Below are 13,198 nucleotides of genomic sequence, written 5' to 3' on the forward strand. Positions count from 1 at the left end.
CTTACCTCACAGTATGCTCTTCCCTTTGCTTTTATGCTATCCCTGACTTCCCTTGTCGGCCATGATTGCCTTGTCCTTCCCTTAACATACTTATCCTTCCTTAGAATGGTGGTAGAAAGGGTAGTTTAGGTACTAGAGATGTTTAAATCTGATCTGGGGGTGCAGACAGATGCAGGTATTGGATAGTCTGTACTTAAAAGTGATGAGGCATCAGGTCTGGACGAGAGAGCTGAATGTGGAAACTGGGGGGCACCGGTCATAATTTTTCAGTTTTCTTTAGGCTCAGGTGTGGTACCAGAGGACTGGAGAATTGCAAATGTTACCCCCCCCCACCCCCTCTTCTCAAAAGGCTGTAAAGATAAGCCTAGCAACTTTTAGAACATAGAACATAACAGCGCAGAACAGGCCCTTCGGCCCACGATGTTGCGCCAACCAGTTAAAAAACAATGACCCACTAACCTAAACCAATCCCTTTTCATCCATAAACCTATCCACGGATCTCTTAAACGCCCCCAAACTAGGCGCATTTACAACTGCAGCAGGGAGGGCATTCCAATCCCTCACCACCCTCTGGGTAAAGAACCTACCTCGGACATCCGTCCTATAACTACCCCCCCTTAATTTAAAGCCATGCCCCCTCGTGCTAGCTTTCTCCATCTGAGGAAAAAGGCTATCACTATCCACCCTATCTAAACCTCTAATCATCTTATATGTTTCAGTAAGATCCCCTCTTAGCCGCCTTCTTTCTAGCGAAAACAACCCCAAATCCCTCAGTCTCTCCTCATAGGACCTCCCCTCCATACCAGGCAACATCCTGGTAAACCTCCTCTGCACCCTCTCCAAAGCCTCCACATCCTTCCTATAATGTGGGGACCAGAACTGCACACAATACTCCAAGTGCGGCCGCACCAGAGTTGTGTACAGTTGCAACATGATGCTGTGACTCCTAAATTCAATCCCCCTACCAATAAACGCCAAGACACGGTATGCCTTCTTAACAACCTTATCTACTTGATTCCCACTTGATTCCCTTGATTATCTACTTGATTTAAAAATTCATTTATGGAATACAGGTGTTGGGCACCTTCCAAATCCATGACCACTACAATCTAGAACAGCAAAAGTAGCAGATACTTGGGAACACCACCACCTGGAGGTTCCCTTTCAACTCACCATCCTGTCTTGGAAATATAATCGCCGTTCCTTCACTGTCGCTGGGTTAATCTCCTGGAACTGCCCCCCAGGAGTGTATCTACAGCTCAAGGACTATAGCAGTTCAAGAAGACAGTTCACCACCACTTCTCAAGAGCAACAAAGGCTGGATTAGCCAGCGAAGCCTACATCCCATAAACAAGTATTTAAAAAATACAGTACAAGAGCAAGGAAGTTATGTTGAACTTGCTTAACTCACAAGTTAATTTGGAATGTACAATTTTGTGTACAATTCTGGGTGCCACATTATAGAAAAGATGTGAACATATTGGAGACAATGCAGAATAGATTCACCAGAATAGTTCCAGGGATGAGAAACTACAGCTATGAGAATGAATTGCAGAAGTTGGGATTGTTTTATTTGGAGGAAAGAAGGCTAAGAGGGGATTTGATTGAGGTTTTCAAAATGGAGAAGGATCTGGACAGAGTAGATAGGGAAAAGATGTTCTCACTTATGAAAGGATCAAGAACAAGAGGATTTAGAGTTATTGCCAAAAGGAACACAAGCAATATAAGGAAAAATATTCCCAAGTAGTGAGTGGTTTAGGTAATGTGCTGGGTTATGGAGAGGAGGTGGTGGAAGGTGGAGGTGATATGGTGTCATGGTAACACCAGTGGACTAGTGATCCAGAGTAATACGCTGGGGACGCAGGTTCAAATCCCATCACAGCAGCTGGTGGAATTTAAAGGAATAAACCTGGAACTGAAGGCATATCTCAGTAAGAGTGACAATGAAACTCTCATCGATTGTAAAAACCCATCTGGTTTACTAATGAACTTTGGGAAGATGGTACAATGGCCTCAAGCGCCAGGGACCTAGATTCAGTTCCAGCCTCGGGTCACAGTCTGTGTGGAATTTGCATGTTCTCCCCATGTCTGTGTGGATTTGCTCCGGTTTCCACACACAGTCCAAAGTTGTGCAGGTTAGGTGGATTGGCCAAACTAAATTGCCCCTTTGTGTCGGGGGAAAAGCAGAGTAAATGCATGGGGTTATGAGGCTAGAGACTGGGTGGAATTTTTGTCAATACATTCTATACATTCTTTGAAATGAATTTGTTGCATGTAGGTGTTGCTGGCTAGTCCAGTACTTATTGCCCATAACATATTTCCCTGGAGAAAATGATAGCAAACTGCCTTCATGAACCGCTGGAGTCCATGTGGTATAGATACACCCATGGTGCAGTTAGAGAAGGAGTTCCAGGATTTTGACCTTACCTGGTCTGGCCTACATGTGACTCCATACCCATAACAATGTGGTTGACTCTTAATGGCCAGGTCAGCTAATTTAATGTGATTAGCAATAGGAAATAAATGCTGGCCTTGCCAGTGACACCCCCCCACCCCACATCCCAGGAAATATGAAAGAAAGAAAGTGAATTACTTGATCAGAGGGCTGACACAGACATGTAGGACTGAATGGCCTCTTTCTACATGAGAAAGATTCTGTGATTCTCTGTGGAAACAGTCAGTTTGGGTAGCATCTGTGGAGAAGTGGTGATTATTCAGTTAACGTTTTAGGTCTAAGACACTTCCTCAGCATTGCAAATCTGTGGGGCACCGGAATATCAGCTTCTTCTCCACAGATCATGATGCCTATTGCCAGCTGCAGTGTTTTACACCTAGAATAGTAGAAGGCAGTTTTAACTGAGGTTCCGCCAGCAGTTCCCTGTTGGGATGATAAGTGTGTTAAGTAGATGCACAATTGCCAGTCGCATGATTTGAAGGTGATGTCATTGTGGTGTAGGCTTCTATCTTAGTTTCAGTTTCTACTCTTCACAGACAACAGCTCCTACAATAAATCTTGTTATTTTGAATCTATGCGTGCAAACCACAACTTTCTCTTTTTGTATAAAACCCACAACCTCTAACATAATTAGGACATTACTTTTAAGATTTGCCCTGTTTGCTTACTTCACTACATGTTTGGAGACACTGTCCATTGGAACCATTTTGATTGTGAGAATGAGGGAGAGAACAGAAAAAGGGTTAACTTAAAGGCAAGAAGTCTGTAAAGAATAAAAGACTTGGATGAAAATTTGTTCGTCTAAATTTTGTATGTCACTGTTAGCAGGAAGTCCTATTGCAGGGATGCTTCATGAAAGAATAGAATCAAGGTTACTCTTGTTAAAGCAATTTAATTCTGTCAATTAAAGCCAGCACTACCCTCTATCTTGAAGGAATAATCTGTTCAATCATAAGACAAGAACAGTGCATTAATTTTATCCTAAGCTATTAAAAAGAGTGGATTAGCTCAGTTAACTGGAATGGTTAGCATATAGATCAGTTCAATGCCAACAGCGTACATCTTTTAAATTAATTTGTTGGATGTAGGTTGCTGGCTAGTCCAGTATTTATTGCCCATAACAAACTTCCCTGGAGAAAGTGGTAGCGCTGGAGTGCATGTGGTATAGATACACCCATGGTGCAGTTAGAGAAGGAGTTCTAGGATTTTGACCCAGCAATACTGAAGGAACAGTGAAATATTTCCTTGTCAGGATAGTGCATAATTTGGAGGGGAAATTCTAGGTTAAATAAAAATAAATAGTGTCACAAGTAGGCTTACGTTAACATTACCATGAAGTTACTGTGAAAATCCCTTAGTCACCACACTCCTGAGCCTGTTCGGGAATACTGTTCAGGTAGAAGTAATCTTGGTGAGTTGCTGCAGTATATCTTGTAGATAGTAGATACTACATTTACCATGGATTGGTGCTGGAGAGAATGCTTATTAAGAGTAGTAGATGGGCTGCCAATCAAACTGACCGCTTTGTCTTGGACGGTGTTAGGTTTCTTGTGTGTTGTTGGTACTGCACCTAGCCACCAATAACAGTGTTCCATCATACACCTGATGTGTGCCTTGGAGAGGGACGTGTGATGTTTGTTCTGATGTTCCCAAGTATCTGCTGCTCTTGTCCTTCTCAGTATTAGAGACCATGGATTTGGAAGTATTGCCTCAGGAACTTTGGTGACTTCTTGCAGCGCATCTTGTAGATGGTACACAAGGCTGTTAATATTCGTTGGTGCTGGAGGGAGTGAATGTTTATGGAAGGGGCAGCAATCAAGTGACTGCTTTGTCCTGGATTGTGCTGAGCTTCTTCAGCATTGTTGCAGCTGCACTCATCCAGACAAGTGGGGAGTGTTCCACCACACTCCTGATTTGTGCCTTGTAGATGGTGGAGGGGTTTTGGGGAGTCAGAGGTGAGTTGCTCAGCGCAGAATTCCTAGTCTTTGACCTGTTCTGGTAGCCACACTATTTCTGTTGCACATTCAGTTCAGTTTCTGGTCAATGGAGTGCCCCAGGGTGTTGATAGTGGGAGATTCAGTGATGGTCTGTCCCAGCTAAGCCTGCTTCTTCACACTGCCCATGGAAACAAATCATGGCAGCTTCCAGTGCTTCAGTGCCAAAGAGCTGCCTGTGAGCAGGGAACTCAAGATTCAATAAAATTCAATTGATATTAAAATTAATATGACTCAGAACTTTGTACTTTGAGCCAGGCAAGAAGCAGAGAGAGATTAAAGATTGATTAATGAATACTCAAAACTTTGGCTAATTGAAAAAAAAAGGAAAGATCAATAAAAACAACTCAAAAAAATTTAGCAAGTTCCTTTTGGTGACACTCACCTGTCACGGAGCCATCTATCCAAGGAGAAAGGGACTGAAACATAGAGGGAGGTTGGTAAAGGGAGAAGGAACACAATCTAGAGTCCAAGTAGGAACTCCAAACCACTCAGAATACATTTTGCTCTGCATCTAACCTTGGGAAATATGATAAAAAATGCAGAGAAATTAACTCTGTGGTTGGAATTTAATCATCCCACCCACCATGGAAATCAAAGCGGGTGAGGGGTGGACCATGGAAAGATCGTTGGCCTCAGTGGGATTTTACAGTTTTAGGTGAACAATGCTGTAAATTCCCGCCTGGCTGTAGCCCCATGCTGTGCCTGTCCTGGGGTGTTTGATAGGGAAAATATAGAGAAAGCTTTACTCTGTATCTAACCCCATGCTGTGCCTGTTCGGGAGTGTTGGATGGGGACAGTGTAGAGGGAGCGTTACTCTGTGACTAACTCCGTGGTCTACCTGTTCTGGCGGTGTTTGATGGGGACAATGTAGAGGAAACTTTACTCTGTATCTAACCCCGTGCTGTATCTGTCCTGGGAAAGTTTGATGGGGGAACAGTGTAGAAGGAGCTTTATTCTGTATCTAACCCCATGCTGTATCTGTCCGGGGAGTGTTTGATGGGGACAGAGTAGAGGGAGCTTTACTCTGCATCTAACCCTATGTTGTAATTGTCCTGGGAGTGATTAATGGGACAGTGTAGAGAGAGCCGTTTTGGATGCTCCACTTTAATGCTGGGTTTCTCACTCGGATGCCATACCATATTTCCGACGTGGAGCTGAAATCGGTCCCCAGCGATAGGTCAATGTTTCGAACCACGCTGCCTGCAATTGAAGACAAACTGTCATCAATGGAGGGACTGAGAGCAATGTCATGTATTACAGAAAGAAGGCTTAGAGTAATGTAGAAGCTTTAACAATATTGGACTCTCAGGATTATACAAAAAGCTTTCTTTTACTGTGAGCGCGCGCGATGAGTACTCACTGTTTCCATACACACAGCAACCAATTTACCCTGACCTAACTGTTAGAAAAAGCAATGTGAAAATATCCAAATCAGATCTATTATCTATGATTCTATGATCAGCTGTCTGTAGGCCGAATGCAGCTGGGTTAGCTGTTGGAGGAAAGCAAGACTGGAAATTGTGAAGGCCTGGTTACAATCTCCCAATCCTGCTTCACCACAGGACCATTCCAGACGACTGGAAATTTTAAATCTCACACCATTGTTTAAAAAAGCAACTGCAGGCCAATCAGTTTAACCTCAATGGTGAGAAAGCTGTGAGAGGTGATCACCTGGGGGAAAACTAAGTTTCTTCAGCAAATAGGAGTTAATTAAACATAGTTCTGTTAATATCTAATTGCATTCAACTAACTTGCTGCAGGTTTTTAAGAATAATGTTGTTGATGTGATGTACATGAACTTCCAAAATGCATTTGATACACGTCCAGAAAGCAAAGCAAAGTTAGAGCTCTTGGAATAATAGGGACAGTAGTAACGTGGATATACAATTGGCTGAATGATAGTGTTGTTGTTAACTAGTGACTTATCATGGGAATAATAAGAACTAGGAGCAAGAGTAAACCATCTGGTCCCTCAAGCCCGTTCTGCCATTTAATAAGATCATGGCAGATCTTTTTGTGGACTCAGCTCCACTGACCTGCCCACTCACCATAGACCTTAATTCCTTCACTCTTCAAAAGTTTATCTATCCTTGCCTTAAAAACATTCATTGAGGTAGCCTCAACTGCTTCACTGGGCAGGGAATTCCACAGATTCATAACCCTTTGTGAAGTTCCTCTCAACTCAGTCCTAAAGCTGTTTCCCCTTATTCTGAGGCCATGCCCCCTAGTTCTAGTTTCACCTGCTAGTGGAAACAACTACTCTGCCTCTATCTTATCTACTCCCTTCATAATCTTATATGTTTCTATCAGATCTCCCCTCATTCTTCTGAATGCCAATGAGTATAGCCCCAGTCTACTCAGTTGCTCCTCATATGCCAACCCTCTCAACTCTGGAATCAATATAGTGAATCTCCTCTGCACCCCCTCCAGTGCCAGTCTATCCTTTCTCAAGTAAGGAGGCCAAAACTGTACACAGTACTCCAGGTGTAGCCTCACCAACACCTCAGCTGCAACATAACCTCACTGTTTTTAAACTCCATCCCTCGAGCAATGAAGGACAAAATTCCATTTGCCTTCTTAATTCCCTGCTGCACCTGCAAACCAACTCCTTGAGATTCATGCTAGGGAGCGGGGGCGGCGGTGTGAGGGATCAAGCTTGGGTAGATGTAGCAAATCAAGGGGTCAAGTCGAGATGGGAGACCAGAATAACAGTAAGGGAAATGAGAATCATCAAATAGATGAAGGGACAGAGACAGAAGACCCGAGAATACAATGGCCAAGACTAAATGCTAGAAAGATAACAAATTAAAGACAACTAAAATGATTTGACAGCACACAGTGAAGTAAATGACTACGATTTGATAACCATTCCAGAGATGTGGTTAAGGATGGTGCCTGAATTTTGAGGGCTATGTGACATTCAAGAAGAACAGGAAGCTAGGTAAAGGTGGAGACGTGATGCATTTTGGTAGATTAAACCAGGGCAGGACTTACTCAGTTAATAGTAGGGAGTTGGGGAGAGCTTAATCAAGGATAGCATTGACGCAATAGTTAGAGATGACCTTGATTCAAGAGATCAGGATGTAGAATCAATTTGAACGGGAATGAGGAACAGTAAGGGAAAAAAGTATTGAGTAGGAATGGTTTACACACCACCTAACGATAAACCGGATAAAGTATACAAGAAGATATATTGTCTGCCTGTGATAAAGGAACAACCAACCACAGAGCAGGTTATATTAGGCTTGGTGTATTGTGGTTGCTAATACTAAGGAGTGTCTTTACTCTGAGGTCATTAATTAATCATGTCACATTTTACAATTCCAATTCGAATATAACCTACTCTCTGTCTGATTCCAGAATTTGCTGTTCTAAGAAGCTATCTCAAAAAAATTCTAAAAAAATCTTCATTCAGGCTACGACTGCCACTCTGCTATTCCCAGTTTATATGGAAGTTAAAGTCACGCATGATTATTGGTGTCGCTTTAAGACAAGCACCAATGTCTCCTTGTATACTTTGTCCTACCTTGATTGAATTTTACGTTCAGTTTGGAAAGGAGAAGAGTGGGTCTGAGGCAAATATTTTAAACAGGCAGCTATGTGGACATGAAATCTGAGTTAGCTGAAGTGAATGGGGATACTAGGCTAGAGAATATATCAATAAAGAAACAGAGGAAAACATTTAAGGAGATATTTAAGAATACTCAGAATAAATACATTCCAGCAATCAAGAACATTTCTAAAGGGGAGGACCCATAACTTATGCTTAAGTAAATACGTCATTTAGATAAATGCGAGGTGATGCATTTTGATAGATTAAACCAGGCCAGAACTTACTCAGTTAATAGTAGGGAGTTGGGGAGAGTTACAGAACAAAGAGATCTAGGGCTGCAGGTTAGAATCATAGAACCCTACAGTGCAGAAAGAGGCCCTTTGGCCCATCGAGTCTGCACCGAACACAATCCCACCCAGGCCCTACCCCCATATCCCTACATATTATACCCATTAATCCCTCTAACCTACACATCCTTGGACACTAAGACGTGATTTCTTAGCATGGCCAATCAACCTAACCCGCACATCTTTGGACTGTGGGAGGAAACCGGAGCACCCGGAGGAAACCCACGCAGACACGAGGAGAATGTGCAAACTCCACACAGAGAGTGACCTGAGCTGAGAATCGAACTCAGGACCCTGGAGCTGTGAAGCAGCAGTGCTAACCACTGTGCTACCGTGTCGCCCCTTCAAGGCTCATAGCTCCTTGAAAGTGGTGTCACAGGTGGATAGAGTGGTGAAGAAAGCATTCAGCATCCTTGCTTTCATTGGTTAAAAAATTGAATACGGGAGTTGGGACGTCTTGTCGAAGTTGTACAAAACATTAGTAAGGCCACACTTGGAATACTGTGCATGGTTCTGGTTACCCTATTATGGAAAGGATATCATCAAACTAGAAAGAATGCAGAAAAGATTTACTAGGATGCTGTCAGGACTTGATGGTTTGAGTTATAAGGAGAAGCTGATAGACAGGGACCTTTTTTCCTGCGGAATGTAGGAGGCTTAGGGGTGATCTTATAGAGATCTATAAAATATTGAGGGGCATAGATCAGCTAGATAGTCAACATCATTTCCCAAAGGTAGGAGAGTCTAAAACTAGAGGGCATAGGTTTAAGGTGAGAAGGGAGGAATACAAAAGGGTCCAGAGGGGCATTTTTTTCACAGAAAGCTGCATTATAGGAAGGATGTGGAGGCTTTGGAGAGGGTGCAGAGGAGGTTTACCAGGATGTTGCCTGGTATGGAGGGGAGGTCCTATGAGGAGAGACTGAGGGATTTGGGGTTGTTTTCGTTAGAAAGAAGGCGGCTAAGAGGGGATCTTATTGAAACATATAAGATGATTAGAGGTTTAGATAGGGTGGACAGTGATAGCCTTTTTCCTCGGATGGAGAAAGCTAGCACGAGGGGGCATGGCTTTAAATTAAGGGGGGGTAGTTATAGGACGGATGTCAGGGGTAGGTTCTTTACCCAGAGGGTGGTGAGGGATTGGAATGCCCTGCCTGCTGCAGTTGTAAATGCGCCTAGTTTGGGGGCGTTTAAGAGATCCGTGGATAGGTTTATGGATGGAAAGGGATTGGTTTAGGTTAGAGGGTCATTGTTTTTTAACTGGTCGGTGCAACATCATGGGCCGAAGGGCCTGTTCTGCGCTGTAATGTTCTATGTTCTATGTTCTATGAGTGTCTAGAACAAGCTGCCAGAGGCAGTAGTACGTGACAGGTACAATTTTGTCTTTTAAAAAGCATTTAGAAAATTACATGGGTAAGATGGGTATAGAGGGATATGGGCCAAACGTGAGCAATTGGGATTAGCTTAGTGGTTAAAAAAAAAGCAGCATGGATAAGTTGGGCCGAAGGGCTTGTTTCCATGCTGTAAACCTCTATGACTCTAAGTGAAGGAAAGCATCAAATTTAAGGGAACAGCATTTAAGGAGAGATGAGTTGCAGTTCAGAAGATTGGTCAGAATATCTAGGCACAGCAGACAATGACTAAAAGGTTAATCAAGTGAAAGCAATTAGAGTGTGAGAAGAGTATGAGAAGAAATTGACTATAAACGTGAAAATGGATAGCAAAGGTTTCTAGAGGCACTTAAATGAAAAAGAGTAAATAAAATGTCCCTCGAGAGCAGTGAGAATCAGGAGTTAATACTAGATAATAAGGGCCTGGAAGATAAACAAATATTTTATCTCTAACTTCACCATGGAGAATACAAAAAACATGACAGCTGTAAATCATAAGATGGATGGAGAGAGAAACTTGATGAAATTACAAATTACTGAGGAAGTGGGATTGAGCAAACTGATGGAGATGTGGGCTGACAAGTCTCCAGGTCCAGGTGGACTTAGGTGAAGCATTCCCTCAGTACTGACCCTCCGACAATGCAGCACCCCCTCAGTACTGACCCATTCACTGGGGGTCTTTCTATAACCCACTCCATCCGTTTGCTGGAATGTTCTCAGAATGGAATGGGAAAGGAATTATTGTCCTCTAACAGGCAGCAGCAGGTTGGAAATATTCACCTTTTTCTTGGTGTTAAGGCCACAGATGACAGAGAGTGCACTGATGGGCTGTGGTATCCAGGGCCGAGCTGTTGCCATCTGCTCCCTGTGTGTTTGCTGTAGCTGGATCCAAAAAAAATCAATGAGTGGATAGGGTTGGTTTGTTAACAAAGCAGGATGCCAATTAGATATCACATTGCTCACAGACAACAAGAAGCACCCCTATCCTTTACATTATCATTTCACCCTGAGTCATTGGATGCACAAACTCTCATGCTCCCAGCTCCCAGTCTTCCCCCTCCGCGCCCCAGTCTCCCTCCGTCCCTGAGCTCCCCACTCCTCCAGTCGCAGTGTCTCCAGTCACAGTCTCTCCAGTCACCCCGCTCCCCAGTCTCTCCGAGCTCCTAGTCTCCTCTCGATCCCAGCATACTCCTGCTCCGGATCTCCCCCAGCCTCTCTGAGCTCCCAATCTCCCCCCCCGATCCCAGTCTCTCCGAGCTCCCATTCTCCCCTTGCTCTCAGTGTGCCCCAATCTCCCCATTCTCCCCTCCGCTCCCAAACTCCCCTTGCTCCCAGTAACCCCCACTCCCCAGTATCGCCCCGCTCCCAGTCTCCCCCCCACCCCCCGGCTCCCAGTTTATCTCATTTCCAGTATCTGCTGCTCACAGTTCTCCCAGTCTGCCCCTGCTCTCAGTGTCCCCACATGCCTCATTTCCCCATGCTCCCTATTTCCCCCTCTCCCAGTATACCCCACTTCCCTCTTTCCCCCACATCCCTGTCTCCCCCAACTTCCTGTCTTCCCCCCCCCGCTCCCAGTCTCTCCCCCACCCTGCTCACTATCTCCCCCAGCTCCTGGTCTCTCTCCGCTCCTAGTCTCCCCCAGTTTCTCTGAGTTCCCAGTCCCCCCTAATCTCTCCCAGTCTCTCCCCACTCCCAGTTTCTCCCAGTCCCTCCGAATTCCCACTCTCCCCCATCCGTTTCCAGAACCTTAAACTCTCAGGCTCCCTCACTCCCACATTTATCCATTGAAATGATTGGGTTATCACACTTGAATTTATATTTTCTGTCCCCAAATCCAGGGGGTTTGCAGGGGACAGTCACATTTTTGTCTACCCTTTTTCTCCTCTTTCAGCAGCAGCAGAAGCAGCAGCCTGAGTACCATGTCACAACCCCACTGTATTCGGGGTCCCTGTAAGCCTTGACCTCTTCTGATGGCCAGGACCCCCCCTGGGTTTGGGGACTGGAATTGTAGCTCCATCACATGTACAGATATTACTGCTGTGCTGCCCCTTGTCCTGTGGGTACGAGGGGGAGATGGGGATAGGGTCAGAAGGCAGGGATCAGACCTCACATCAGGATTAATTTCAGAGGCCGGTGCCTATTGCCAGACAGCCGTGCATTCACTGCAGACACTCCTTGTACCTTTCCCAGCTTGTGTGTCAGGCCAGATGTGTTGGAGTTTCCTTGGACTTTGCCTCGTTCGGTCCCTTTCTCACCCACAGCCTGTGTAGCGGAGAGGGAGAATGAAAGAAGGGACACACACGGACACGGACATGGACATACATACGGACAGACACATGCACACAGACACACACAAAGAGAGAGACTTAGGGCCCGATTTTAACATCACATTGCGCCTGTTTTCAGGTGAGAAAACTTGGTAAAGTCAGGCGTGAGGCGGACAGTGCGATCCACGCCTACGTCTGTGTCGGTTCCCTCTTTACAAAGGCCGGAAAATGGTTTTGATCAGGACTGCGCCCGAAACAGACGCGGTGGTCATTTAAATGCATTTGCATGTATTTAAATTGACTTAATGGTCTGCACGCCCAACTGTTTCCACTGCATTCGCCCATCCAGATTTGGTGCAAAACAGACATGCTCTATGGAAGTCCGATTCGGGTGCTCCAGGTAGTGAGGAGATAAGTGCGGAGCATTTAACGGCTCTCTGCTTGAGATTGTTGGACGGCGGGGGTGGGGGGGGATCAGTGATGGGGAAGGGGGGGTCTGCTGCCACTCTGTCTGTGATCAGTGAGCAGGAAGGGAATATCCGCTCTCACTCTGCCCGTGATCAGTGAGGGGGAAGGGGGGAGTCCGCTGCCACTCTGCCTAAGATTGGTGGGGGGGGAGGGGGAGGGGTCCCAACCAGTCTGGGCGGAGGATAAGTGGGTCAGTAATGTTGTGGGAGTGGGGCAATGTCTGTGGGGGCCGGGCGAGGCATTATCCAGCCCGGGCGTGATGTGGTAGGGGAGCCGCATACTATAATTTTCTTCCCTGTGCATGCGCAGTTAGGGGCACCGATCGAAGCTGCAGGATTTCGGGCGTGTTAGCCCCACCCACAGGCTTGTGCAGCATGATTTGGAATTGCTGATAACTTTGCAGGCAGAGTGCGTATGGGAGTGCTTGAGAATGGGTCTAAAAGTTGGATTTGAAACTCTCCCAGTTTCAAGTCCACTTAGCATTTAGAATCAAAATGGTAAAATAGGGCCCACAGTCTCCCCATAACGCCACTTACCCAATAATCACAGAATCCACAGAATCACACCATGGAGAAGTGGCCATTCAGCCCATCAAGTCTGCACCAACATGTGAGAAACACCTGAACTCCTACTTAATCCCATTTACCAGCACTGGGCTCATAGCCTTGAATGTTTTAACCTCTCACGTGCTCATCCAGGTACTTTTTAAAGGATAGGAGGCAA

General features: G+C 45.2%; 1 protein-coding gene across 1 annotated transcript in view; it reads right to left on the minus strand.

The window, feature by feature from the left end:
• The window catches only part of LOC145344481 (cytosolic carboxypeptidase 2-like), a 105,316-nt gene that overhangs the window by 28,824 nt on the left and 63,294 nt on the right, over positions 1–13,198 (minus strand). The window contains exons 13-15 of the mRNA XM_080191637.1: positions 11,922–12,002; positions 10,521–10,622; positions 5,589–5,652 (exon numbers count right to left, since the gene is read on the minus strand). Coding sequence (XP_080047763.1) covers positions 5,589–5,652; positions 10,521–10,622; positions 11,922–12,002 — 247 coding nt within the window. The remainder of the gene's footprint in view (positions 1–5,588; positions 5,653–10,520; positions 10,623–11,921; positions 12,003–13,198) is intronic.

This window comes from Carcharhinus amblyrhynchos, chromosome 6 (assembly GCF_965287045.1).
Source record: "Carcharhinus amblyrhynchos chromosome 6, sCarAmb.v2.hapA, whole genome shotgun sequence".
In the NCBI taxonomy this organism is placed as follows: domain Eukaryota; kingdom Metazoa; phylum Chordata; class Chondrichthyes; order Carcharhiniformes; family Carcharhinidae; genus Carcharhinus; species Carcharhinus amblyrhynchos.